Source organism: Spodoptera frugiperda, chromosome 8 (assembly GCF_023101765.2).
Source record: "Spodoptera frugiperda isolate SF20-4 chromosome 8, AGI-APGP_CSIRO_Sfru_2.0, whole genome shotgun sequence".
Classification (NCBI taxonomy): domain Eukaryota; kingdom Metazoa; phylum Arthropoda; class Insecta; order Lepidoptera; family Noctuidae; genus Spodoptera; species Spodoptera frugiperda.
Window position 1 is genome coordinate 7,603,698 of NC_064219.1, and position 27,889 is coordinate 7,631,586.

At 36.0% G+C, this 27,889-nt stretch overlaps 3 protein-coding genes across 6 annotated transcripts; 1 reads left to right on the plus strand and 2 right to left on the minus strand.

The window, feature by feature from the left end:
* Nucleotides 1-200: 200 nt before the first annotated feature.
* Nucleotides 201-23,244, minus strand: LOC118275429 (transmembrane protein 245). 4 transcript variants are annotated; one of them, XM_050695464.1, is made up of 15 exons: nucleotides 22,581-23,244; nucleotides 21,647-21,793; nucleotides 21,275-21,503; nucleotides 20,459-21,023; nucleotides 19,898-20,069; nucleotides 19,133-19,300; nucleotides 18,333-18,344; nucleotides 16,117-16,309; nucleotides 15,548-15,714; nucleotides 15,092-15,226; nucleotides 9,559-9,655; nucleotides 6,267-6,438; nucleotides 5,849-6,028; nucleotides 4,854-4,881; nucleotides 201-3,956 (listed from the first exon to the last, which is right to left on the minus strand). In XM_050695464.1, the coding sequence occupies exons 1-14, from the start codon at nucleotides 22,941-22,943 to the stop codon at nucleotides 4,860-4,862; spliced, it is 2,622 nt and encodes an 873-aa protein (XP_050551421.1). In that variant the 5' UTR covers nucleotides 22,944-23,244; the 3' UTR covers nucleotides 201-3,956; nucleotides 4,854-4,859. The 4 variants fall into 4 exon arrangements, with proteins under 4 accessions (XP_050551421.1, XP_035449270.2, XP_035449271.2 ...); XM_035593377.2 differs by having other exon boundaries at nucleotides 15,548-15,732; nucleotides 22,581-23,243; XM_035593378.2 differs by lacking the exon at nucleotides 4,854-4,881 and having other exon boundaries at nucleotides 15,548-15,732; nucleotides 22,581-23,243.
* Nucleotides 6,868-9,130, minus strand: LOC118275430 (uncharacterized). The gene is made up of 2 exons (XM_035593382.2): nucleotides 8,527-9,130; nucleotides 6,868-8,384 (listed from the first exon to the last, which is right to left on the minus strand). The coding sequence occupies exons 1-2, from the start codon at nucleotides 8,674-8,676 to the stop codon at nucleotides 6,918-6,920; spliced, it is 1,617 nt and encodes a 538-aa protein (XP_035449275.2). The 5' UTR covers nucleotides 8,677-9,130; the 3' UTR covers nucleotides 6,868-6,917.
* Nucleotides 23,245-24,320: 1,076 nt separating the features above from the next.
* Nucleotides 24,321-26,660, plus strand: LOC118275763 (uncharacterized). The gene has a single exon (XM_035593837.2). It carries the CDS (start codon nucleotides 24,488-24,490, stop codon nucleotides 26,288-26,290), a length of 1,803 nt encoding a protein of 600 aa, XP_035449730.2. The 5' UTR covers nucleotides 24,321-24,487; the 3' UTR covers nucleotides 26,291-26,660.
* Nucleotides 26,661-27,889: the final 1,229 nt, after the last annotated feature.

Here is a 27,889-nt window from a genome sequence, read left to right on the forward strand (position 1 = left end):
ACTCCGTATTAAATACAACTTTACGTTCAAGCATATAACGCTCGCGAAAAATTCCTTCTTCCAATATCTGTCATGTGGCGACATTGTGTGAGCTCAACGATTTCAGACGACCTCGAACGGTTTCGGTACAACCCGAAAGTGTAATTAACTATCACATAACTATTTAATAATGAACTGGAACAAAAAATAAAACCCACATAAAAAAGCAAATTAATATATTATAATAAGGTTTTTAGTTAACAATAATGCGAATATGCGTGCGATAATTACAAACTAATGAATACCTGCAATACAATATAGTACAATGACGCATCTAAATTAATCTTTTGGACGATTTTTCACGAACTGGTAAGGGCTTGATGATTTTAAGTACCAATACTTTACAACTATTATTTTTAAATTAACGATTACATAGTCAATGGTTTATAGATTTATGTAAGTAGTTTATTTTATATAATGGGTAGGACTGGGTAGCTACAATATTAACTGCCGCACGCAAGAGACATTTAATGATTACTTAAACTATTCCTTAGTGACGATTTTGTTTGCAAAACAATTGCTTAGGACTGGGTTAAGTAAATAACTCTGAGTGCGGCGGTAAGTAATTTATAGACTTTAAACACTGGGTTGAGATTACTCTAGGAAAAGTTTCTATGGAATGTTTAGTCCACACATTTCAACGCTCGAGTGCATGAGGAAAATCGCGTTTTCCTTATGTACCTCAAAAATACACCGTTGCACATGGACTTAGAGTAGAAAGTTGATTAACATGGATAAATCGTAAATACAGCTACCCTTATTGTTTTACAGTTAAGATATCCGACGTCCAGGCGTAAATAGCATTAGTTTATTAACAATAAACAACAAAACGTGCTAATATTGAACGTAAGTATACAAAATATACAAAAATTTGAGACTTATATAAAAAAGCTAGAGCGTTAATGGCCCTTACCCATAAGGCCAATATTGCTTGCAGCAACGGAGACTCATCACATTAACATTTTAATATTTTCAAAAAGCACCATTTTTTTTTAAATCAACCGTCATTTACGGCGGCTTGTTTCACCACTTTCATTTTGAATATAGATTTATAAGTAATTTTTTTATTTAAAAAAGTTGCCCTAAACTAGTTGATCATACAAAGAATTGCTCCGTGTGGGAATGGAACCCGCTACACGTTACGCGGCAGCCGGTTGCCAAGTCACTGCGCCCACCGTGCAATTTGTTTGTCAAAGTCATTTGATATTTTTTATCTTCTTATAGAAGCTTTCTGGTGTCAAAAGGCACAAAATGATTTAGTTTTTGTATTAGTAAAACCAATAAATTAATCACGCAATGATTAACAGTCCAAATAAATATTGTGCATTGAGGCACATTTGTCATATTTTATCACTTCAATTCTTTATAGAGAGACACACATTAATTCTTTTAGAGAATAAAGTTTAAACCTATCATTGTAATGTATACGAAAGGTCACTCCGAAATCTCAGGATCTAGGTTTTTTAGAGATTCAACAGAACTAATTCTGAAAACAAAATTAATTTCGGTTATAAATAACAATATCAAAGAGTGGTGAAACATGCTCCCTCGAAGCATTTACAAATCAGATTGCAAATTGCAAAATCACAATGAATTTTCTATTAAAAACTTTACAAAAAATATTTTCACAATTTTTGGCGTTTACACTGGCGTGCATTAAAAACGGAAGACTTATTTATCTATACGTAATATGCTTTTTATAAACAATTATATAATATGACAGTTTTTTTAAAATAAATATACATAGAAAGACTAGAGAAAAGAATATCAGTCACTGTTTCATTAGATACTATTTTAATAATGGAGGATGTAAACATTTTGGTACATTTATATTGTAATAAATTGCTTGAGCTGGGTATTATTGAGCTCAGTTTAATGCTCTATACTCGGTATTAACCTTAGGGAACACTGGGTTTTTCTATTTAGTGTCCATAAAGATGATGCGCACAAAATATAAATAACTGCTGAAAACATATATTTATTTATCTGTTTTTATGCAAATTGCCATATTATACTGCAATGGTAAGAACCACAACTGTATGTAGTAATTAAAATTTAATTGCTACTAAGATTACTGTGATTGCAAAACTTTATTTGATAGTAAAAACTATTGCTTTTGACATACATAATACATTCCTCTAATTATTAAAATATACCCTTTTGTAAAACATTTTTAAGCAGAATTTGTCTATTATACATACTATTGAACTTAGTAACATGCAAGGCGAAACAGCAAGGAACCATAAAATAAATAAAATACATTTTTACTTCCTACGATCGTCTTTTCTCAATAATACTAATGTTATAATATTTCATGTTTAAAAAGAAATTGATTTCGTTTATTTCATATCCTATGTATATTTTATCGTTGTAATAAATATCTATTTAATACTTATGTAATCCTTACTAACACTTCATAAACGTACATAAATATAAATAAATAATAATAATTTAATAAAGAAAAATCTCTGGATGAATACCTAAATGCTTATTGACTAAAAGTCCACTGTCAAAGTGGCCCATTTTGTTTGAACTGCAATGTAAAACGTTTAACGTAGGACACAGAAATTATTATAATTACCGACGTAGGTACATATAAAACATCACAATTTGCAGATATTAGCTATTTTTTTTTTAAATAAATATGGGTACGAACACAAAGCGAAAAAAACAGACATGAAACAACAAATTACACAGATATAACACAGATTTTAAAGGACGTATTATACCGAGAGAGACAGAACGATTCTTCATCATGAGCTGCAGCGTACTCTGACAGACTCTAAACTAGTAGAGCTTTTCTCCATTCATTTACGTGAGTGAACCTCGATTTTTAGTTAATACCGAGAGAGAGTTCATCCATTGCATACGTAACCCAAGAGGGTAGGCAGAGGTCGAGGTAATTTTCATGTATCGCTATACCGCTTGCCATTATTGTCCTCGGTGTAATACGCACTTGCATTGATATCTACCAAAAAAATTGTGTTAAATCTCAAGTTAGCTAAACTGGATCTGATTTTACGTACAATCAGTCAGATTCAGATCAATCAGATTTCCTTAATTTAAATTTCAATTCTGACCTTTTTACAAATTATTGGGTCGGCATTAACATATTTTATGCCGGTAGAATAGATTGACGAATACGTCGACCAAAACTTGTCAAGACCCGAGTTTTCTAACTTGAGATAAAACACAACTTTGAGTTTAAATAGACTTACACGAATAGTGGAGGTTTTTTTTATATTAAAATACATATACATATATTATTGTTATATAATATTAATGGCCAGTTCCACAAAATCCTAACAAGTTTCTGCTTTTAACAGACTGGGCAAACATATATACTTTATAATTAATAAATAATAAGTATATAGTGGTCGTGAAACTGGCTTCAATTATACTAGAAAAGCACATTTAACGGCACTTTTCATGCACTAAGTGTAGAGAGACCAGTATTAAGCATCTCTTTGGCTTTTTTACACAGATATAGCTTTGAGTGAGTGGGTACTATAAATAATATAATTATAGTATCGTGCGATGTTCATCACTAGTTAATGATATAACAATAAATATACTATGGTACACTTGTGGACAAATTAAAGGGCACATTTTTGTACCTATTTGGATTTTTTCGCTTATCACATGACTGCGTGGAATCCGCAAACCCTCTCAATGTGTTTTAAATAATTGTTGAACATTAGCAATAACACATTGTATGCATAATTCAAATATATTTATGGAAAGATGTCCCAATAAATTTGTCCTGAAGTGTACAGAATGAGTATTGAATGTAAGTTATTCTTAACATTTGGTGTTCGGCTGTTACACAATTACATATTGCTTATATCAATTGACAATGAGGTGGCGACGTTACGAGTTAGTGGTGCATGCAAGCCCATCAGAGATAAGCACCGAACCTGCAAAAAAACATCCGTTTATTTTAGCTGAGATATAGTAAGATTATATAGTGTGCCATTAAAACCTTGCCCGATCCGAGTGTTGATTCAAGCATAATAGTAATATTTCAATTTGTAATCCAAAATGGATGAAATCAATAGATAGATAGAAACGCATCTATCAAACTGTTACACTCATAGACATTTAATGATCACTTAACTATTCCTTAGCAACGATTTTGTATCGAAAACAATTGCTAAGGACAGTGTTAAGTAATTATTAAGGTAAGCGTCCACAGGCCCGCATCGTACGCATCGCATGCACCGTACGCATTCCGTATGGCGTCATCAGCACGTATAGCAATTACGATGCGGGCCTGTGGACGCTTACCTTTAAGTGACTCTGAGTACGGCAATATGTCTTTTAAGATCGGATAAGGTTTCAATAGCACGCTGTATACAGAAGAGAAAAAGAGAATAGTCATTTAGCATATCAAGTTATATATAGAAGAGTAGAAAACTGTTGGTAAAGATTTGAGTTTACATAATATATTATAATATACCTAAAATATATTTAAGTAGGTATATAAACATAGAATATAATTATAGAAGCATATCCGCAAAAGAAATAGCATGAGAAAAGTCCTTTAAAAAGACATGCATACATTTAAAAGATGGCATTTTTTATATATATTTCATAGATGCCGTGCATGCGAAAAATCGTGCAAAACATTGACATACTTACCACAAGACATAAAAAGCAAGCATTTATTCAGCTTTTAACTTTTAAAGTGCAGTTTCGTTTAAATCGGTGTCGAATCACGCTTATATTTATTGCAAAATGTGCTTTAAACATATAAACATTTACGGTGCAAAATCAAAAAGTATATTAAGCGACTTTATACACAAAATACACACCTTATCTTAAAAACATCCCAATAACGACCTAAATTAACAAAACATCAGAGAAAGATATAAGTAGTTTACTACTTTATTTAAAGGAGTTTGTGCGATTTATTTAGAATTCAGTTTAATTAGTACTTACAAGGGAATTTGATTTTAAACACACTATTTATAGGTAGGAAAATCGTTTGGCAATACACTGTTGAAGTTATCGTTTCGCACCCTTAGAATGAAAGTGACCTAACTCAAAATTTCTGTAACATTCGATTTTATCAAAAACTGGTGTTAATAAAATATACTCTACAACCAAAGAACTAATCCATAAATCTAGTAAAAATCACGTATGTCATGGAATACGGAAGAGATATACTAAAATGTATTCAATATTATAATTTTCTGAGACTTTCTGGCTCATTTCCCACAACTTGCAGTTTTTGGATTCGGTCACTTTCATTGTAAGGATGTGTTTTGTTTTCAAGTGTAGACGATTAGTTGTATGTGTATCAAAAATATATTTTTCTATTGCAATTTTTAATATAGGAACTATTTTATATCACTTTTGAAGAATATGAGAATAAGTTCAACAGTGTATAAGTAATGAAATAACAACCACAAGTCAGTGTGATGGTTGGTTACAGCATGAAACGTTCCAAGGGTTTCGCATCCAAAACTCAATAAACCAAAGAATCAGACCTCACTCCAATACATGTTGGTTCAACAAGAGGTTTATAAACAGTAACCATATCCATTTTAGAACAAATTTCAATATAATAACAAATTGCAAAATGTATTAATTTTGATAATACACATTGGCAATATAAATTATTTTATAATAATGTTCACCATATTTTTCATTTTTGTTTTTAAATGTAACATCCTGATTATATCATTCGAACATATAATATATTTAAAATAAAAAAATGTAACAAAGAGGTTACACAACCAATATTCTAATTTTGAATTTGCTCTATGGTGGATGAAAGATGGTCTCCTACAACCCATAGATTTACCTGACTCTCGAGTGCAGTGCTGCCCTCTCCTCAGAAGGCGTGTCCCTGAGGAATGTGGAGGACAGGTTGAGGACCACCATGAGGCAGCAGAGCAGGAGAGGGCCGAGGATTGCACCTTCAGGTCCCAGGTAGAATATACCGCCGGCAATGGCAAGCCCGGTCACATAAGGATGTCCGCCGCTGGAAATTGTGATATTCGACATTAAAATACAATAAAGAAATGAAAAATAAAACTATAGGAAATGGGTATACAATTTCATTACATTTCGTCTTTGGAATTATTTTTTAAGATTTGTACCTCTCACGTACTTACGACGTTCGTCTGTGATATCTATTATTCAGATACCTAATAACAAAAGATTTTAGACAAAACATTTTCGTAAATAAAACACTAGAGAAAAGTCATAAATATACTTACTCTTTAATCTCAGCGTAGACAGCAGCATCGAGGAAAGCTATGGGAGCCGCTTGCGCTATGGGTAGGAGTAACGCGGCCATTGGCCTGCCTTGCAGCCAAACATCCAGGGCCGCCGGTATACCGGCCAGGTACGGGCCCAGGAACGGAGCTGCACCTAATACTGCTGCTAACACTGCAAATAATGCTTCGATACTTAGAAATTACGACATAGGTATTCAGTTGCATTTTAACAAACAAGGTGAGCTAAATAATGATAAAGCAATTTCTTTTCTTTCCGCACAATCCAAGAAGTCAACTCTGATAGTTGTCATATACATATACGTAGGAGTTAAATTAGATCGGTTGCTGTAAAAATAATAAGAGTTTATAATCACTGGATTAGAAAATATAATAATATGTCAAGAACTTGCGAAATAGAGTGAGCGTGATGATCCACACATTATACACAATATCAAAGATCGGACGTATATTGAATTAAACAAAAATATAATATATGATTCAATTTTGATATTCATATTGGATATCAATCAGTTAAGTTTATGCATAAAAACAAAGTGACTATATCTGCAGATACTGCGCCCAGGTCAATTGAAACGATAAGTGTCGATACAATATTTATTATTAATATAAGTACTTGTAACAAGTCAACAATTAAGTCTTCTTTTTCTTAATATCATTTTGCCTCGGTGGCCGTAACTGTGCGTACACATATTTGTAAAAGTCCAAAGCTTTTTGTCTATCGTACGCCACATTATTTCTGCACTGTGCGCCGACGCAGCGGTTCACGTATTCTTCTGGAGGCGACTTTGTTTCCTCCACAGGTCTTTTCCGAGACGAGCTCGTACTCCGCAGCGTTTCCACAAAGTCTTTAGAAGAATCGAAGACAACTTTGATAGCTGTCCTATTAGTCATGTTTAAGTGCGTGTCCTTGAGGAGATCGTCTTTATTGACTGCTGTCATGGCGGCGCTCGCGTCACCGTTCGGCGAGTTGGCCTGACGTATCAAGTAGAACGTCGGGGCTGGCTCAGTGACGTCCTCGTCGGTCGTCACCTCATTATTGTTATGTTTGTCACTGTACATCAAACACATCACTCGCGGGTCGAGAATCAAGTTACACATTTCATTCTCCTGTAAAATTTTCACAACATCCACGGGCAGCGTGCACGGGGCGAACAGACATGTGTTGTTATTTGTACTGTCTAATATCATGTTGTTTAATTCACTGATAGTGTTTAGAAATGCTATATTTCTACATTGACAGTCCATTTTGTTGCTTGTAAATGTGACTGCCGTTCCAGCAGTTTTGCAGCTACCAAAGTCAAATGTTGTGGAGTGTGGTTCGATGTTTGCGATTCTGTTTTGTGCAAAGTTAAATTGTTTGTTACTGCTCCTTTTTCTTAGACACTTGATGCTGTTCAGAGCGCTAGTTTTCAGTCTTGTGATGTCATTCTGAAGGATGTCTGTATTGACAGACTTAAGTACCAGTCCATTTGCACGTATTTCTTTGAAACTGTTGCCAGTGATACGTAGGCTATCCGCAGTTATGTTGACCGCTCCACCGATTATGTCATTGAATGTACTCTCTGTTAGAGAAGCAGACGTGCTCTGTACAGTAATTCCTTTAAATTCTATGTTTCCGATCCTACTATTAGTGATAGTGAACATCGAGTCTGGGCCCATAATAGCCTCTATGGCCTGACTGCGTACATCTGTTATTGTAACGTTATCAAATTCAATACTTTTTATACCAGTCACATTATGAATCGCCCTAGTGTTTATCGAGTTTATTTTGCTGTTAGTCACTCGTATTTTTTTCAATGTTGATGCCCCGAGACATTTTTGTTCAGTTGTGGTGCTTGGAGACTTGAAAATCTTTCTTGGTAATGATATCACTTCCCTGACATTGTCTATGGTGACTTCAGGAGGGGTTTGGAGCAAAGAAGTAGTTGATAAAGATACGAACTCTAGTCTCTCGCAGTCTTTGACTTTGAACCGTTGTAGTTGAGAAGTTCTCTGTAGTAGCGGACAGTCCAGGACTACTCGTAAGTCTCTGCAGTTTTGGACGGTGACACTTGTGATGTGATCGGTGTAGTAGTCCTTCAGGTGAATTATGTAGTCCTAAAACAAAATTAGGAATGATATCAATCACTTTTCACAAAACCAATGAAGTTAATACTATAATCTCAAATAATCCTTAGCATTCAACTGTCGTAAACAAAAATTCGAGACACAAAACTGATGTAAACAAAACAGTACTCACATCGTTGCTTGCGCCGCAGCTGTAAACCAATTCATTGGGCAAGTTATTGAGACAGGCCCACTCAGGGTCTTGGCAGCTTGTAAAGTTGATCCTGATGCTCAAAGCCGATTGCACGAGCACAGCAAACAACACAATGTTCCCGTGTGCCATCACTAACACATGCTTCCCAACACAGACACTATAACACACACCGCGCGCGCAAAATCACGTCCACAAGTGAACATTATCCCGAGATAATACTCCGCTAATGTGACGTATGTGTGACAATTTTATCGGAAAGTTTATTGACTTTGATTTTTTTAATGATTATTGTTGGTTTTATTCACATAACATCCGCATTTTAATATTACTTAGTTTAGTTGTAACAGATTTTATTCTACTTTAGATTTTAAGACGCAATTTTTGTTTGTTGTTATTTTTGCACTATTTGGTTTGGTTTTTTAATTACTGTGTTGTGGTTTACTGTGGGATAGCTAGTAACGTAATGTCTGCCATTTTATCTCCGCTTGTAATATTATACTAAGGTCACGTTTGTTGATACGCACTAAATTTAAATTGCGCTGTCCCTGGCCTTTACATGATAAGGTCATGTTGTAAGGATAATGTTTCAGTGGGAACTCCGTGCTTTAAAGTTCATTCTACTTTGACAATGTCGTTAACTATCGATTTGAGATTCGAAGATTTTGGAACTTCCAGTGCAGTTCAAAAATGTATCTTATAGACTGTAAGATTTAGCTCGAAGAAAGTGTGCATAAAAATATGTATTACAACGTATTTATCAATGTTTTTCTTATATTAACTAATACAATAATCGCTAGGGACGATTCGTCATGCAAATAATTTGCACAATATTTTCTGACTTTATAGATAAACTTGGGTTCAAGGTAACAAGAATATCGAAATCCCAGAAACAATTGACGTTTTGGGTCTGTCCGACTAAGTAAGACTAGTATTAATTAATATTATTATTAGATAATTTACGTAACTGTATGACACGTATTATAATATTGCAATAATGAGTAGAGTTCTTACCTGATGGTAAATAAACGACTTTAGCGCCGAACAAGTTGTGCACTAGCCACGTCCATAGACCGTAGAATAGCGCCATCTTGAATGACGCTCGGAAAACCTGCATAAAGCAAGTACATAATAAAACAAAAAGTCTAAAAAAAAAAAAAAAACAGTACACAGAGCAGTGAATTTTAGGCATTTAGGCAAGGGCAAAAGGGTTGGTTTTGCAAAACCAGTTATTTGTGCTTCATTGATTATCAATGTAATAACTCAATCACGTGCACTATTTGAGAAAAGCTCTACTATTTTCAAGCGACACTGGGACTCTTATTCACGAACATCGTGCGCGGCCTTGTAACTTTGTTGTCCCGGTGTAATTTGAAATTAGAATAGTTTACTTGAGTAAGCCATATCTTTAATTAATTAACTGTCGTACTCAGACACATTTAATGGTTACATACATAATCCAGTCTTTAGCAACTGTTTTTGAAACAAAATACTAAGGAATTGTTTAAAATATCATTTATTTATTTATTTATTTATTTATTAGGACAACCAGTAGTTGTTACATTAGGACTTATATCTAAACACTTACATAATAATAAATTTAAATGCACAACATTTTAAGGTGTCACAACATGCACTGTAGGACAACATAATGGTGACACTGTTCTCAGTTAATAGGAAAAAAATATAATTAAAAATAAAATACAATGTGAAAATAAAATAAAACACATTCAAACAAAACAATATTAACATACCCGCAAAATTATACATGGTTAAGATAACTAAGACTAAATAATACAAATGATACAAATGAACCAAAAACCGAATTCAACAAAAAATACAAGAAAAAATTATGAAAAAAAAGGAATTAATTTAAAAATTTTAAATTATTCCTAAATAGAGATTTGCACACATATATAGAAATGAAATTTATAAGTAAAATAAAATAAAATTAAATTAAATAACAATTATATGTCAGCTGTATGACCAGTATGATCACCATGATCGCTCAATAATCCCACAACAGTCTTTTTAAAATTCGGTAGTGTGTCGGCAAAAATATCCACATCACCAGAGATTTCATTATAGGACCTAGACAGTCGAGACAAGGCAGAAAAATCCTTCAAGTTGGTCCTGGCAGGTGGTCGATGCAATAACCCAGCCCTGAGAGTCGCTTTCCTGGGAACACGAGCTGGCACACGCAAACAGAATGTCCCCAAAAGCGGCGGACAATGAAATCCGTATCTTAATACCTTATACAGAAATGTCAAGTCAAGCAGACGTCTCCGAGTTGCCAAACTATTCATCCTGAAATGCCCCAATCTGTCGCTGTATGACTTTAATTGTTTTTGCAACCCTAATGAGAAGGTGAGGTGTCTTAAAAATCTCCTCTGAATCCGTTCAATTCGAAGTTGGTGAACATTATATTGTGGCGACCACACAACACTGCAATATTCTAGGTTACTACGAACATAACTATTATAAAGAGCTATCTTTGTAGCGGGCTTACGAAATGATTTAGTGTTCCGAATGATAAAACCCAACATCTTAGATGATTTGTTTATAATATTATCTATATGGGGTAAGAAAGTCAATTTGGAGTCAAGTATTACGCCTAAATCTCTTATTTCGGTTTTCTTTTGGAGGACTATGTTATTTATGTGATATGGAACTTCAATAAGGCTATGATTTCGAGTAAACGTTATATAGTAGCACTTATCAATGTTGAATGTCATCTTGTTACTCGTGCACCATTCGGTTAAAGTATCAAGATCGCTCTGAAGCAGGTCACAGTCTGCAGAGTCTTTGATGGTTTTACATATTTTTAGGTCATCGGCGAAGAGATAGGCACTACTGTGTTTTATGTATGATACAATGTCATTTATGAATATATTAAATAGCCAGGGGCCTAAGTGAGAACCTTGAGGTACCCCTGATGTAACTGTGTATATTTTGGATTCAAAGCCCTTTACTACTACATATTGTGTTCTGTGAGATAAATAAGATTTAAACCATTCCAGTAGTGAGCCAAATATACCACATGACTCTAATTTCATTATTAAACGTCTATGGCAAACTTTATCGAATGCCTTGGAGAAATCCATATAAATAGCAGTAATCTGCGTGCCCGCATCAACTGCATTCACCAACTCATTGTGATATGTTACAAGATTAGTGCATGTAGAACGAGAACTAATAAAACCGTGCTGTTCATCAATAAACAATTGACTGGAATGACTCTTCAAATAAGGATAGATAAGAGCTTCAAAAGACTTAGCGAAAACTGACAGTATTGATATAGGCCTATAATTAGAAATTATTTCTTTGTTACCACTCTTGAAAATGGGCACCACTTTAGCAACTTTCCAAGCAGTCGGGAATATACCCGTTGTCATGGATTTATTTATAATGATAAACAAAGGAAGACTTAAAGACATGGCGCACTTTGATACAAAGTATGGTGGTATTGCGTCGGGTCCAGCACCTTTGTGAATGTCGAGTCTCTTTAAATATTTTAGGATATCTTCATGACTGATATATATTTTGCCAATACAATTAGTGTTTAATGGAGTAGCAGTTGGTGTTATGTTATGATCTGATGGTTTAATATAAGTGGAAGAGAAATACGATGCAAATAAGTTGCATGTGTCTGTTCCATTGGAAACACTTATGTCATTTAATACCATGGTTTGCGGAATCTCAACTGTACTGCAACGCTTATCCTTTAAGTAACTATAAAAAAACTTGGGGGCTTTCTTAATGCTGTATTCAATTCTGTCAACATAGTTAGCATAACAGGTAGCTGCAAGTTTCTTACAGCTTTTATTGAGCATTTTTAGCGATATCTCGTCAAGGGGATTTTTAAATTTCCTAAACCTGTGCAGCAACTTGTTCTTCTCCTTAGTTAATTTAATCAATTGCCCGGTAAACCAAGGCGGATACTTACCCCTAGCCACTCTCGTTTTAGGCACATATTTATCTATAAGCGTATATAGCACATTGTACAGTTGGGATACCATGTCGTTTACGTCGGTAAGGTGTGCGAACTCGCTTAACCAATCCACCACATCTAGTTCAGCAACGATTTTATTGTAATCTGCCTTGAAAAAATTTTGCTTTAAAACATTATTTGATTTGAGAGACGTGGCCTCAGTAAAAGTTATTGTTATTTCTAATGGGTTGTGATACGCATCAATACTGACCAAAGCATCAGTGGACGCCCTGACCACTATATTTGCCATGTTACTTAAAACCAAATCCAATATTTTGTTTTTACAGTTAACAATATTGTTGTATTGTGTGAGATTATTAAGCGATAAGAAATCGACAAACATCTGCCCCAGCGTGGAACACTGATTAAGAGTAGGTATGTTGACATTATTACATTTTGACCATGAGATACAACTCAAATTGAAATCACCAACAAGACAGACGTTTTCCATGACTTCAGACACTTGGTTAAAATTATCTAAAAAATGTTCTACAATATTCTTATTTAACGGAGGGGGAAGGTAAACAGCACATATTAAAATATACTTTTGTCTACTTATTTCGACTTTAACGAAAATATCTTCACATAAACTCTCCCCATCTTTATACCTAGTAGAATAAAATTTGTTAGACACCGCAATCAACACGCCTCCGCCCTCCTTGTTAGAATGAAAACCTGTATTTTCCCGATCCCTTCTATAAACTGTATAACGACTATCGAACAATTCGGCATCGAAAACCTTACCATTTAACCAAGTTTCCGTCAATATGATCGCGTCATAGTTTGCACATACAACGTTACACAAGAATTCATGAGTTTTGGTACGCAGACCCCTAACATTCTGATAATATATGTTGAAATTACTGAATTTTATGCCGGTACATATAAAGATAACACACAAAAATAGAAGAATTGATAAAATAAAATATAATAGTTACTTAATGTTTTTTAGGATATCTTGATTTTTAACGTAGATGGATGGATCACTTTCCGTTTTTCTCATGAAGACACGACCCTGTTTAATCCAAACAAACTTGAAGCCTTTCTCCTTAGCGACTTGTCGAGCAGAAGCGTGAAGCTTTTTATTAAGAGGAGACAAGTGTTCAAGTATGAAGATTGGTGTTTTGTTGCCGCCAATACCAATGTGACTAGAGTTGATCTTGTCTTTCGGATTCAATTTGTTGAATTTTATAGTTTTAGCCAGAAACGTGTCTCTAATCATTGGTGTAGCGAATTTAACTATAATTGAGCGAGGTCTTGTATCTTCCCTGTTATTCTTTGCTACACGAGTGCAATGGTGAATGTCCGCTTCCTTCAAATCGCAAGAAATTACTGAAGAGATTTGCATGATGGTAGATAATAAATTTTCCTGTCTGTGTTCTGGAACGCATTGTATTTCTAGATTGTTGGATCGGTTATGCTGTTCCATGACTTGTAATCTAGTTAGAACATCGCTCAATGTGTCATTAAGTTGGTCTTTTTCCTTCTGGAGTTTGCCAATCGTATCCTGGCTAGCAATTAAAGCCGTTTTGGTACTCTCATAAGTCTCGTTCAAAAACTCAACGCTATTTTGCAATGTGGATAATTCATTCCTGATACTCTGGAATTCGTTTTTTACTAATTGCTTAATTGTTTGTTGAAGTTCCTGTGACAATTGTGATCTCATCAGTTTGAATTCATCTCTAATAATTTCTCGAACGTCATCCTTCGTAAGGGCAGATGGATGCGAGTCACTACCACACGCGGAATTTGCAGTTAACGTCTTTTTCCTTTGAGTAATGTTTTCATCATCAAACGGAGAATTCCTTACGGCATTCAACTGGCCTGGTGAACCAGATACGTATCGGTCATCAGCGCGTATTGGAGTGTTGCTGTTATCGGTTTTGGGTTGTGCGGCTCGACATCCATGGCACTTCCATTTATTTTTCTGATCTAGACTCATGGCAGAATACCGTTTGTCCGATACGTTAGCACATTGCAGATCATATTTAAGCTTGCAGAGAACACAACTTAGTGATTCTTTATTAGGTATTTTATTGCGACACCCAGCACACATACCAAGCACATTAGCCATCTTGCAAAGAAGTAATAAAAAATAAATAAATAAACAGCGTCCGTCAATTGAAAGCAGCGATAAAGCGATTCAGCGCTGAGTTGTCAAGCGTCATGCACTGTTCATGCGTGTGAAGCGTTTCAATGTGTGCGTAGCAGCGGGCGGCCCGCGGGTTGCGCAGGTCAGTTACACTCAACACAAATGGCCGTTGCAAAAAGTTTTGAAAATGTATTTCGTGATTACTCACTCGTTTTGGAGAGTTCAGGTTACACACTGGTATCACTGTGTAGGTCTAATCACAAGCTTTTCGATGGTGTATAAACTATTATAAGAATTTCACTTTTGGCACAACTTTTCGAATTAAAATGACGGAGCGAAAATGTACAGTGTCACCGTTACAAGCGCTCGGCGCGTAAACTCTAATCATTAATTTAAATGGCAGTTAGAAACTGAAATGCTTAATAATAATTTATCCTACTTGACAAGAAACTTGTAATATTTACCTGGTTAATAGCCACAGAGAGCGCGATGCCGAGCCTAGGCCCAAAGTTAGGCTGAACTTGTGTGATCACCTCCACTGGCTTATACAGCGCGTTACTGGACGCCAGCAGGTAGAACAGAGTCGTGAAGAATACAACCTGGTGGGCAACAATATTTATTGAAACTCAACCTTATTGCGGAATGATAAGGTTGAAAATTCTAGTGAAATCTCAACGTAAAATTTTGAATAAAAAGAAAAGGATAGATTTTACACTTTATTGCAAAGTATTAAGGGCGAAAAATTGAAGAAAAATGTCAGATTAAGGTAGCTTTCAGTGCTGTAGTCTGTACCATATGTTTTGTTTCATCGGTCTAAGTTGTATTGTAGTTGTCACACTTGTAAGCACTGTCAACGAGGTGAAAACTAGCCTATGCTCGATAGCCTTGCGTCTATTCAACTGTACATATAACTCACTCACCAAGTTAATGAACATATTAATGAGAGCGCTTCCACCGCAGAGTAGCAGAGATGTGAACGCTCCAACTGACCCAGCCAATAGGGACACGTTGCTTGCCAATGGCGCCCATATACTCGTAGCTATAGCGCTCAGCGTACCGACGTTAGCTTGCACCCACGCCACTATGCCTGAGTAGTCGAACATGCCTGTTAAAATTAATATAAATACTCAATCCAACACCCACTTTTCACCGTTTCACTCTCAGTTATGGGTCTGTAAAAGGAGCTAATTGCCATACTTTGGTTGATCCGACAATTGAAACCTAGATCCCTTGTTCGGCAGTAGTATTTGTGACCAATCGATCAACGAGACAGCAAGTAATATTATTCTACTTTCAAAGACTCGGAAATGAAATTCGAATACAATAAATTGAGTTGTACAGAAGCACTTGAGATACCTAATAAGACAAAAAATATTACGATTAGAGCTTGACTATAGTATTTAATATAGCAAACTCTACTTTACCACAAAGTTAAATCTACTTTATAGTCTTACTTATAAGATTTTTGGCCTAAAGTAGAGTTACTCACCAGGTGCATTAGACACATCATTGACCAGGTTATCCCACGAGTCCTGTATCGCAGCGCCGTCGACCTGTGGCCCGACAGTGGACGTGAAGTGTCCCGAGACCCAACTCTGGTACACTCGATCCCATAGCTCCAATATTTGTTGTTCTACGCGATTTATTTTCTCTGGATCACCCTCTTTTAGGATACTTTTAACCTGTATTTGTGAAGAATAAAATATTTAACTAATTATCTTAAGTGCTTTTAAGATATGATATTATGCAGATAGGATTGGTATCAGTGTAATTAACAACATTATATCAGTATGTTTTTAGTCTTGTTATAGAGGGCGCCTCTGTCGTTTTGGGCGCTGCATGTTGCTAGTTGTGAAGATGAAAAATTGTAGTTTATATTATTCTAGATTTCGTAGTTCGATTCTAAGACCGCGTGTTCAGAATTACTGTTTAATACTTACGCAGTGGAGGCACCTGTATAACTATTGATTTTTCAGTTATATTCGGGGTCATTAAGGCCTAACAGCTTTTAACACGCACGCTTCAAGGTCGGGAATTGAACTAACTACATGATTAATTTATTGTGAAAGGAAAATTGTTAATTAGAGCATACACTTCGAACGTCATACTGAAAAGTAGTTTACGAAACAAATTATTTGACGTATGAAAATACTTGTTCTAAAATAAATACAGTTATGGTAGGTAATTAACCTTATTTCTGTTTATTTGAAGCTATGGTGTACGCCACTTCCGGGTGGGTTCCAGATCATGGCAGGAGGGGTTTCCATCGGCATCGAGGTGACGATGAAGTACCTGGGACTCGTCCTCGACAGTCGGTGGAAATTCGAGGAACATTTCCGACGTTTGGCTCCCAAGTTGGAACGGACGGGGGCTGCCCTAAAGCGGCTCCTACCCAACCTCGGGGGACCAAACGCCTCCTGTCGGAGGTTGTACGCGGGGATCGTGCGGTCCATGGCCCTCTATGGGGCCCCGGTGTGGGCGCCAAATCTACGGCGACGACCAGCTCGTGCGCTGGTCTCATCCCAGAGGGTCATGGCCATTCGGATGATCCGTGGATACCGCACGATCTCCGGGGAGGCGGCTAACCTCCTTGCGGGATCACCGCCGTGGGATCTGGAGGCGAAAGTGCTCGCGCACGTATACAGCCTACGTGCGGAGGCGCATCGCCGGGGCGAAAGTCCACTGCCGCGCCAGATTAGTGCGTGGCGGGATGAGCTCCGGCGCGATCTCATGGCGGAATGGAAGCAACGACTGTCGCAACCGAGGGCTGGGCTCGCTGTTATAGCAGCGGTAAGTCCCCTCTTTGAGGAGTGGCTAGAGAGGCGTCACGGCGTCCTCACCTACCGCCTGACGCAGGTGCTTACTGGACACGGAAGTTTTGGTAGGTACCTGTTTCGGATTCGGCGGGAGGAAACGCCCGGGTGTCGGCATTGCGTGGACCACCCGGAGGACACGGTGGAGCATACAGTAGCGGTGTGCCCTGCATGGGCTGAGCACCGCTGTGTTCTTAGGGATGTGATCGGCGACGGTGACCTCTCGCGTCCGGCTTTGGTTCAGGCCATGGTGCGGAGCGAGGGGGAATGGGACGCCGTCTCCTCCTTCTGCGAAGCAGTTATGCTAGCTAAGGAGGAGGCGGAGCGCGTGAGGGAACGATCCTCCTCACGCCCCAGCCGCCGCAGAAGACACTCCGGGCGTCGGGGGATCGCGTGACGATCTCCGGCCACCGTAAGTGCGGGTCTGCGGACGGCGAGCAAGGGTAGCTCGCCGCCCGACCAAAACCAGACCCGTGCGTACGGCGCGTCGCGTTCCGCGCGCGCCTCAAAGAGCCAGACCACCACAGATGGGGCCCAGTAGGGCTGATGCCTGATCCGGAGCTGCGGACAACGTAAAAGGTTACCGGGGCTCCGGCTCAAAGCAGGAGAAGGAACGGGGTGGTTTTTAGTCAGTAAGAGTCTGACACTCCCTCCCGCCTCACCCAAGGCGGGAGAAGTCATAGGATGATTTTCCCCCTTCAAAAAAAAAAAAAAAAAATGGTGTAAATAGTATAGCTACATTTCTGGTATGGTGAATAATGCTTATACTTCTCTTAGTTGTGCTAAAAACCGATGAAAAATGAAGTACTTTCGTGGAATGAAACTGTTTTAAATGCTTATAACAAGTCTAGATCATGCTTTTCTTTCATTCTATAAAACAATTCACACTTACTACGTTCTGAATCTTTATTACATCCACAAGGAAGCAGAAAAGAAAACAACATATAAAACAATACATAAAGGACACTTATTATAATGCTGTACATTGTGTAACCAATCAGGACTCTCATCTTGGGCTAAAATATACCGTAAGGTTCTGTTTGTCCAATCACTGTAGCCGTCAACAATTGTTTGTCCAATGGCTAGTCTTTAGCAAATATTTAATAGGGTAAGATACCTTAGTTCTCAGTATAATTATTTTCTATAGAGTGAGTGGCCTCCCCAATGTTAGTTCATGGGTTGACATGACAGTCTTGTAGCGGCTCGTTCGGAAAGAGTAACGCTTAAGACACTGATGAGTTTTTGAACTTACTGAAGCTCATCTAATCTAACAACAATTAAAGTAACCGTCACGAGAAGCTATAAATTATGTAAACAAACATCTTTTACTAAGTAAACATTTTATACTGCGAGATAATAATAACTTGAACATATTCAATCGACATGAAATATAGATGGGTTATATGAAAGTAACAACCTATTTAATTTAGTCGAATTATATTTTAACGACGCAAAGCGCTATCGTTTTTGTTTCTTGGTACCGGAACGCGTCCGTCGCAGGGATTGTAAACTATCGGGACGCCATTGAAATAAACAGTCATTCGAGTTTCGAATGCTTACGAGTTTGTTTCATTGCTATGCATGAAAAGAAACTTTTCTTTCATGTTGTGAACTCCTGAACACTTGTTTACAAAATTTATAGCTTCTCGTGACGGGGACTTTAGTCAAATAAATAAACTCATTAAAACTCACCGCAGTAGAGATCCCTTCCCTCCCGTATGTGTAGGCGTTATCAATGAGTGAGTCGAGTTTCTCCTCCCATCCTTCAGGTAGATAAGCATGCAATTCGCTATTCTGAACATAGGTGCTGTTCAACAGACTACCGCTCAATTGAACTACTACTATGGCTTCTGAATATATCTGAAAATAAAAGAAAAATTGGATAAGTATTAGGCAAAGTGGAGGTCAGATTCAGTCGACCATTTTAAAATTATATTGCCTGAACTCGTTTTTACTGGGTATAAATTCAGTAAATACATTAAGCCATATCCTAATGCCTCAACTAATCCCTTAGTGGTGCGTTTGAGGTTATCTGTGCCGAAACCGCCTACCACTCTGCTTTATTCGTCAATTCAAGATTAAGGGGCGGGGCTAGAGAACGGATCTCATCAGGGGACAAACATTAACTTAGTGGTGGTCAGCCGCATGTGGCCACCATTGTACCTACAATTTTTCAGTGGTAAAGGTGACATGAATACGTTTGCGTCAAATATAAGCCAATTGTGTGACGTTTTTACACTGATTGTTGTTGTGATAAACACCCGATGATTGTTAGCTTTGTTTGCCTGATGGTAGGAATCTGCATTAATGATGTACGTAGAAACGCAATACCAGAGGTTTCAGCAGGTATGCTGAGTACAGTGAATATGAATCTTGTTTGAAACAATTCTGTGCTTAATTATTTAGAACAGAAACTGAAATATGATTACTTATGTGAATTAATTAGGTATTATCTACCTGTATAAATATGAAGACGCTAGCGACAGTCAGGAACAATATAAGTCCAACGATGACAATACATGTGGATACAGTATCCACAGAGCTATACCCCATGTCTCGGAAGCTAGCATTGCAAACAGAAGCCATCTTGCCTAGCCCACGTACGTGCGCCGGCAGTAAAGCTGATTGCCTGGAAAAATAGCATAAAGTACTTTAATTCAGTTCAATAAGAGTTAGTATCGCGTGACTTTTGGATTTTGCTAATATTTTAGGATTTTTTTTTATAAAACCACATAATTTCAGGTCATTAAGTACCAATATCGTGTAACTTCTGATGTTGGTCGATAATTTTTCTAATTAACATATCGCTTCGGTGTTTCAAGGTCAATTTGATTGAGTCTTAAATTAAATTAATGGAAGCTAGACCTATATTTGCGTGATCTAATGCTGATTGATTAGTCATCAGTCAGTATGACCTGCCTACTAAAATGTGAATTATAAGGCACCTACTTAGTTTACTATATAATGTAAAAAATATACCAGTAAATGGCAGTAATTAATGAAACTATAGTTGCTTACCTCAATTTCCACCAGCCTTTTATTTTCCCCATAATATTATTATAGTGATTCTCAAAGAACAGCCATACTCCGAAATAATCTAACAGCCTCTTCATTACATGTATAGCGAGGAAGAAGAGAGTTACTGGCAACAACCAGATGTGCTTCCAAACAAGCATACACAGACACCCGAAGAACAAGAGCTTGAAGTACAGAGCAGTTTCTTCATCATTGTCAAAGTTATTCTTAATGTAATTCTCATCTAATGATCTTTGCTTGAACGCATTTAAGAATCGTGTGTCGCATTTAATTTTCGGATTCGATAACGGTAGAGCGGATAGTGTTCTAGTTTTGAACAGCATTTTTGGGTGTCGAGGGGAACTTTGGATTGGCTCGTTGGACGCCCAACTTCCCCTTTTCACTAAGCTCTCAGGTGTCACTGGAGATGGTGAGTCCTTTTCTGGAGTACTCTCCTGCTCACTGGACTCTATAGGCACCTCTTCAGGTTTGTCTTCCACCTTTTTCTCAACATCTTCATCATTTGAAATAGTCTTAAAGAAGGCTAATATGAGTGATGCTTCTGGATCTGTATGAAATGTTAATTAATTAGGTACACCTACATAAATATAAAATATTAGCTTCTACTAGAACTTCACCCGCGTTCCCGTTGGATTAAAAATCCTATCACCTACATCAGTTCATACTTTGTCCGTACACAAAATTTTATCAAAATCCGTTTAGTTGTTTCAGCTTGATTGACAAACAAACATCCAGACAAAGAAATTTTCCCATTTATAAGATTAGTGTGATTGATTTTCTTTATATGTGAGAACATACCTTTCTCCAATAATTTCTTATGTACATCAAGCACTTGTAAAGTAAAGCCAGTAATGCATATTGCTTGAAGGAACACGAAGGTGTAGACTTGCAGGGATCCTGTGAGACTTGCTATAAAGCTTGAGATCACCAGCCATAGCATGTGTGATGTAATACGGAAGAGAGTGGCTCTTTGCGGTGTCCATAGTATATACACACTGATAATGTAAGCTAAGAATATTGTCAAGGTCTGAAAAAGAATACTGATATTACATAGGAAGAATTTTAAAAGAAAAAGTACTTTAAGCCTTAAGAAATAAGGCAGACTGTGCCATCAAACCTAATTGAATTAATTAAATTATTTAAAAGTTAGAAAATAGTAAAGGTTCTTACAATGTAGGAGCTGCAGACACTTATCAATAATGTGGTGGAAAAGCTGATGAAACTGCTAAATTGCCAGAAGATGCAGACTAGACTCCGAGGTACCGCATTGTATAGCCACGGCAACACAAATATTGCTGACAACAATCCTATCACAGTCTGAAATAAAAAAGGAATAATGTTGATTTGTGTACAATTTATTTATTTATAGTCTTTTGATTCAGACATGACAAAATCTATTTTAAGCTATCATTGCATTCTTTCTCCACTTCTGTATGTCCATTTGCCAGGTGGCAAAGGCCTTCTCAAATCTTCTCCATTCTGGCCTTTCTATGGTAACTCTACCCCACTTTGTGTACAATTACAGACAGTCAAATGTTTATAACTAACATAGATTAATTGATCATGAACTCAGTCATAAAAATAATAGATATATGATTATATAGTCTATAGTCTTAATGTTTGCCTACCGGCTTATCCCATAAAAAAGATACTTATACAGAATTTACAACATAATGGATGTAATGTATGTAAAAAAATATGAATCCTAGATTTAAAGTTGTATTTATAAATAAAAGTTATGCTTAGTAATAAAATACATTACAAATGGTTTGTCCTGAGTATTTTCAATGAAAGATTGATTGTTTATGTCTTATACAGTAATAAAATCAAAATGTTTACATGCATATAACATAATGTTGACAATAATTTTGTTTGTTTTATCATCTGTTACAAATTGAATATCCATAAACTTAGTTACTTTTGTCATGAATACAATAGATGATATTGCAAAACAATATCACGGTGTTATAGGTTCGAAGGGTAGACAGAAGTGTTCCTATTTCCCATGACACATTCACAGATTTGATAAAATCAAAATTTTATGTAATATTACAATGAATGTGTGTTTAGGAAGGAGAGAGGATGCGGCGAAATAATCACTCACCTTGTAATGATCTATGAACTGTTGCCCAACAGTGTCCGAGGCATAATTAACCACATTCATGGGAATCACCATCAATCCCACCACCACAGACGTGTTCGACTTCTCCAGATCCTCGAACCATGATTTCAGCTTCTTGGATAGTTTGTATTTAAATGGATGGAGCAAAGAGCCAACTAGAAGAGCCCAAAACAACGGCTTGAAAAAAGGCTCTAATATCAGAAACAGCACGTACACTGCCACACAACATATAGCTAATATGAAGAGGGCAAAAGCGTTATAAAACCCATGTTTCATGGGTTTCTCGTTTCCTTCCGTTATTCCTCCTATAATGTTGAATATATTTTCAAAGGGCGACTGCTGCATTGCTTCTTCGCGTTAAACAAATGCACAGTAAAATATTAAAGAGGTAACATTAAAAATGTTTAAAATCTAATAGACACAAAAACCACATTTAAATAATTATGAGATCATAGTTTTTATTTGATTTTCGGGAACATTTCAACTTCACACACAGTCACGTTTCAGTATTATTTGGACATGTCAGTAAGTGACAACAGGATAGGTTAATGTAGTTTAGAACAAGAGTGAAAGAGATATCGCATGAAAAAAGGGCACATTAAACATTTTACATGTCTATGATAAAAATGCGGCATTCACAACGAAATGATCGATGAACTTTGTGCCTGTCAAGTGTCAAATCCAAACGTCAAAGATGTAAAATTGGCACTGACAGATTTCTGTTTACAAGGTAAGTTTTCAACAGTTTGAACTATAATAGATAGCAACTTGAATTGAAGATAAATATAATGAAGAAAGCTGAACAAATCAACGTAGTATATTTAGCTAAGATTTGAACTTAAGTTTTATAATATCTTACTAAACTACAGATTTAAATAAATTATAATTTCTCATGAATACAAATATTTTCCACAACCGAAACTCGTGTTGTGAATGTCACTATTTCATTTGACATTGGCGTTTTATTATCTTTGTACATTTGACTGACAAAAATCAAATGGCGGGAAATTAATTTGGAAAATTGCTTGCGGCTTTTGTAAGTATATTTACTATATAACGTATTGTTTTGGAATACTTAATGTTTACTGGTTTCATTACCCGATTGTAGGAAGCGTATTGTTTTTCACGCGTATCTTGTTAATGTATTTGGTTGAATCAATCTTCACTGACTAGGTAGGTACCTATCCACTGTTAGTCTGTTATCGTAATACGTAGGTACCTACTACCCACCATTGCGTTAATGTGTTTTATTGAATAGGTTCATAATATGAAGATGGTAAAATTAATAGGTAAGTATCAGAGAAAAGTAACATTGCTACGCACTAACGATACTTATCACATAATTTGTTTGTATTGCGCCAAATTCGCTAATATTGTTTCTAACTAAATAAGTTGGTGTAAAAAAGTACTACAGAGGTACCTAATTTGTTTTTACTAGGTAGGTTTGTACCTGCTAGTACTGGCACTAAAACATAGTCACTGGACTAGTAAATAGTCGTACTAGTAACCGAGTCATGAGACTGAAGTGTTTAGCATCAATGCTTACTTGGTGAATGTAGGTATTGTAGGTGGTACTTTTTATACCTATCCATCTCAGTCCGTGTCACATTAACATACACACAACATTAAGTATTTTTGTCAACCTAATGTCCTATTGCAACTATGTAAGGGTACATTCTAAAATGCTTTTCCTAATTCATTTACCGACTATAATAGAATTAACGAGTTTAACAATAGGTAGAAAGTGAATTCTGACATGAATGAATTATATCGTGATAAATGTTTTTTCTTTGGTGATCCAATTACAACAATATCGAGAATGAAACATTTCTGATTCACTTTTAGAAAACGTCCGTTCAAACTATCGGTTTATTTGAAGCTTATTTGTGATGGGAACCATTATTTTTACCTTGTTGAGTATATTAATTAGCACGAGTGCATTGATAAAAATTAATCAATATGACGATAAAGGTCTCACCAGTTGTATCACAAAAATGGTAGCCGACATTGATTATAAAAAAAACAGCAGATTAATGGACATTACTTTAATGAATATGAACAATGATCTACAATTGTCAACAATATATCAAGTTGAAGGTGCGAGATTTATTTCAAGAAGATTCTATTGGGACACCGACAACATTAGCAACGTTATTTATATCGTGATGAGTAAAGATTATTTAGAATTAGCGAATGGATTGAGTAAAGTAATTTCTGATAAATTCTGGAATCCGTCGGCAATATTCATTATTGTCGTGCAAAACCTGAGGGAGTACAGTATACATAACGTCACTGATCTACTTCACACATATAATATATTTCATAAAGTTTCTGTAATATCTCGAGATGGTGATGGATATGCTATTTACAAATATAACCTTACAAAGCCTGGTTACTGTTTGAAAGCTGGCCACCTAAAATTGTGGTCACAGTGTTCAGATTACTGCTCTGAAAAAAAGATACCTCCAATAAATATAGGAAGTATTCGGGGCTGTCGTTATAAATTTATAGCACGGAATTTGTGGCCATTTACAAACTTCGACACGAACCTCAAAGGAACAGAACAATTTATTATATCGTTATTTCAGAAGAAATATGGAGTGAATATTGACCTAATGGAATTTACCAAAGTTAACAAATATGGGACACCGATTGATAATGCAACATTGATTATGATTGAAAAAGTAGAGAACAACAAAGTCGAAGGAGTCGTGGGAGGTTACGCGATAGATTCTTCAAATGTCGGTAAAAATATCACTCACTTGTATCCCATGACAATTGATTATATACGAGTTGTTTTGGCGCGTGCTAATTTTGTAGATCAATGGTCAGCCATTTTATCGCAGTCTTTAATCACTTTTATTGTAATCAGCTTTCTGTTTGTAATATTCTGCTTAGCAGCAATATTCTTATCATTATTTCATTCACGGAATGATGTGTCGCGTGATATTCTAATTATATTTGGTTATTTATTAAACAAAACTGCAGTAAAACGCACAGCTTCCGGATGGCCACAAGTATGTATTTTCACGACTATATTATTTATGGCGTTTTTAATACCATATGCAATTCAAGCCAATCTGTTTAGTGTGACTACTAGGCCCGTTCGTGGGTATGAACCGAAGCAATTTGAAGACCTAAAAGGTTATAAGCCCGTTTTGTATTCTGAATGGCTGCGTCGCAAGGATTTTATTGATTCTTATGATTGTGGGACAAGAATTGACTGTCTGTTGATGGTGAAAAACAACCCAGAGAAGTTGTTTTATACCTTAATATCATACTTGCATCTTTGGATCTATCAATGGTGGCTGGCGGATAGCCATTGTAACCTGGCAATATATCCCTTGAGGGAGCCATACATGACAATATATAGAACTATATATCTACGTCGTGGCTCCGCTTTGATGAATCCTTTTAATAGTTTTATAACAGAAATTGCATCATCTGGTATCTTGAAGAAGCATGCATCGGATATAAGTTACCGAGAACAGGTTAAATGTAAATCTCATAGCTCATTTTCTATATACGTTCCTCTGAAGTTGTCCAATTTTAAATATATATTTATGATCCTAATCGGAGGTTACTGTTTGTCTTTGTTGATATTTATATACGAAGTTTGGGCTGGATCGCAAAGAAAATTAAAAGGAGACAATCATTTACCTACCAAACCCATTCAATCTCAATGGACATAGCTACTACCTATTACGAAATGTGATGTGAAACTGTTGGTAATAATTATAGATGTCACTAAGTAGGTACTTAGAATTTTTTGTGGTCGTTTATTATGAGGACGCATATTTCGAAGACTATTAAATTAACTAGAATCGTCAATCAATCAAATTAATTTAAATCGATTAAAACTTTTTTCTACTGTTTTTGTGTTGTACATTGTTTTTGAGCTAATTTATTTTTAAAATATTTTATTTTTCTGCACTGAGCACTGTTAAAAAGTATTTAGTATTTAAGTAGTATGTTAAGAACATTTCCATTACTAAACAAATAAGAATACTGGAAGATTTCGTGTAAGGACCAATGATATACTTAACTAAATTGTACGTAGAAACGAGTATCCGAAGTACTTCCGTATTCTTTTGCTTAACAAATTCGATTCAGTTTATGTATAAATAAAATGAGTATAATAAAGAATTAAATAATCGTACATGGAAGTGTCTTTTATTTACAATGTCTAACTGTATAAAATACTCATTCTAATTCTTTTCTTCTAACTATGAGTACTAGATACGTACATGTAGGTACATAATATAAGACAATATATAGGAATAATACTTTTAGTGTTAATACCACCTCAAATGTTTACTTCCTGTTTATAAAGAATGATAAATTAATAGATACACAACACTAAAAGGTTACACTATGATTAATGTATCCAGTTAATCTGAAACATCAATAACTGATGGGACCTTCTTTTGATTACATATTGTTTACGATTGAAATGAGTTGCTTGCTCCCTTTATTCAATGCGTTTATGGCATAAAATCTTAACATGGACGTAACTATTTCAAGTTTAATTGTTCTCGGTGTTTTGATAACCGCAAGTGGATTAAGAACACACGACCAGTATCATGTGAAAAGTTTAACTAATTGTGTTGTGAAAATCCTGCAAGACGTGGGAAACAGGAAGTATGACAAATCATTACACGTTACTATTATGAATATAAACAATGATTTACAATTATCTGCACTTCACAAGATAGAAAGAGTGCAATTTATTTCAAGACGATTTTTTTGGGATACGGCAAATATTAGCAATGTTATATATATCGTGATGAGTGAAGACTATCAAGAACTGGCGGATGGGTTGAACAAAGTCACTTCTGATAAATACTGGAATCCATCAGCAATGTTCATCATTGTCGTGCAAAACTTGAAGGAGTACAGTTTACATGACTTGACTCATCTACTTCATACATATAATATATTTTATAATGTTTCGGTAATATCACGAGATGGCGAGGACTATGTTATAAATAAGTATAATTATTCGAAGCCTGGTTATTGTTTGAAATTTGGTCATCTAATATTTTGGACACGGTGTTCCGATTATTGCTCTGGAAAAATATTACCTCCTTTGAATACGGGAAGTATTAGGGGCTGTCGGTATAAATTAATAGCACAGAATTTGTGGCCATTCACAAACTTCGACTCTAACCTCAAAGGAACAGAACAATACATGGTAGAGTTATTTAAAAAGCATTATGATATCCGAATTGAAATACAAGAGTTTACCAAAGTTAACAAATATGGAATTCCAGCAGGTGACCAAAAACAAA

Bases quoted from the DNA above. Each gene is read 5' to 3' on its own strand.
- LOC118275430 (XM_035593382.2), bottom strand. From the start codon at position 8,676: ATGGCACACGGGAACATTGTGTTGTTTGCTGTGCTCGTGCAATCGGCT. The intron at 8,385-8,526 runs GTGAGTACTGTT...ATTTTGTTTTAG, and splicing joins GCTGCGGCGCAAGCAACGAT to GACTACATAATTCACCTGAA.
- LOC118275429 (XM_035593377.2), bottom strand. From the start codon at position 22,943: ATGCAGCAGTCGCCCTTTGAAAATATATTCAACATTATAGGAGGAATA. The intron at 21,794-22,580 runs GTGAGTGATTAT...TTTTTATTTCAG, and splicing joins AGTTCATAGATCATTACAAG to ACTGTGATAGGATTGTTGTC. The intron at 4,882-5,848 runs GTAAATCTATGG...TTGTTAATTTAG, and splicing joins GCACTGCACTCGAGAGTCAG to GTCGTTATTGGGATGTTTTT.
- LOC118275763 (XM_035593837.2), top strand. From the start codon at position 24,488: ATGGGAACCATTATTTTTACCTTGTTGAGTATATTAATTAGCACGAGT.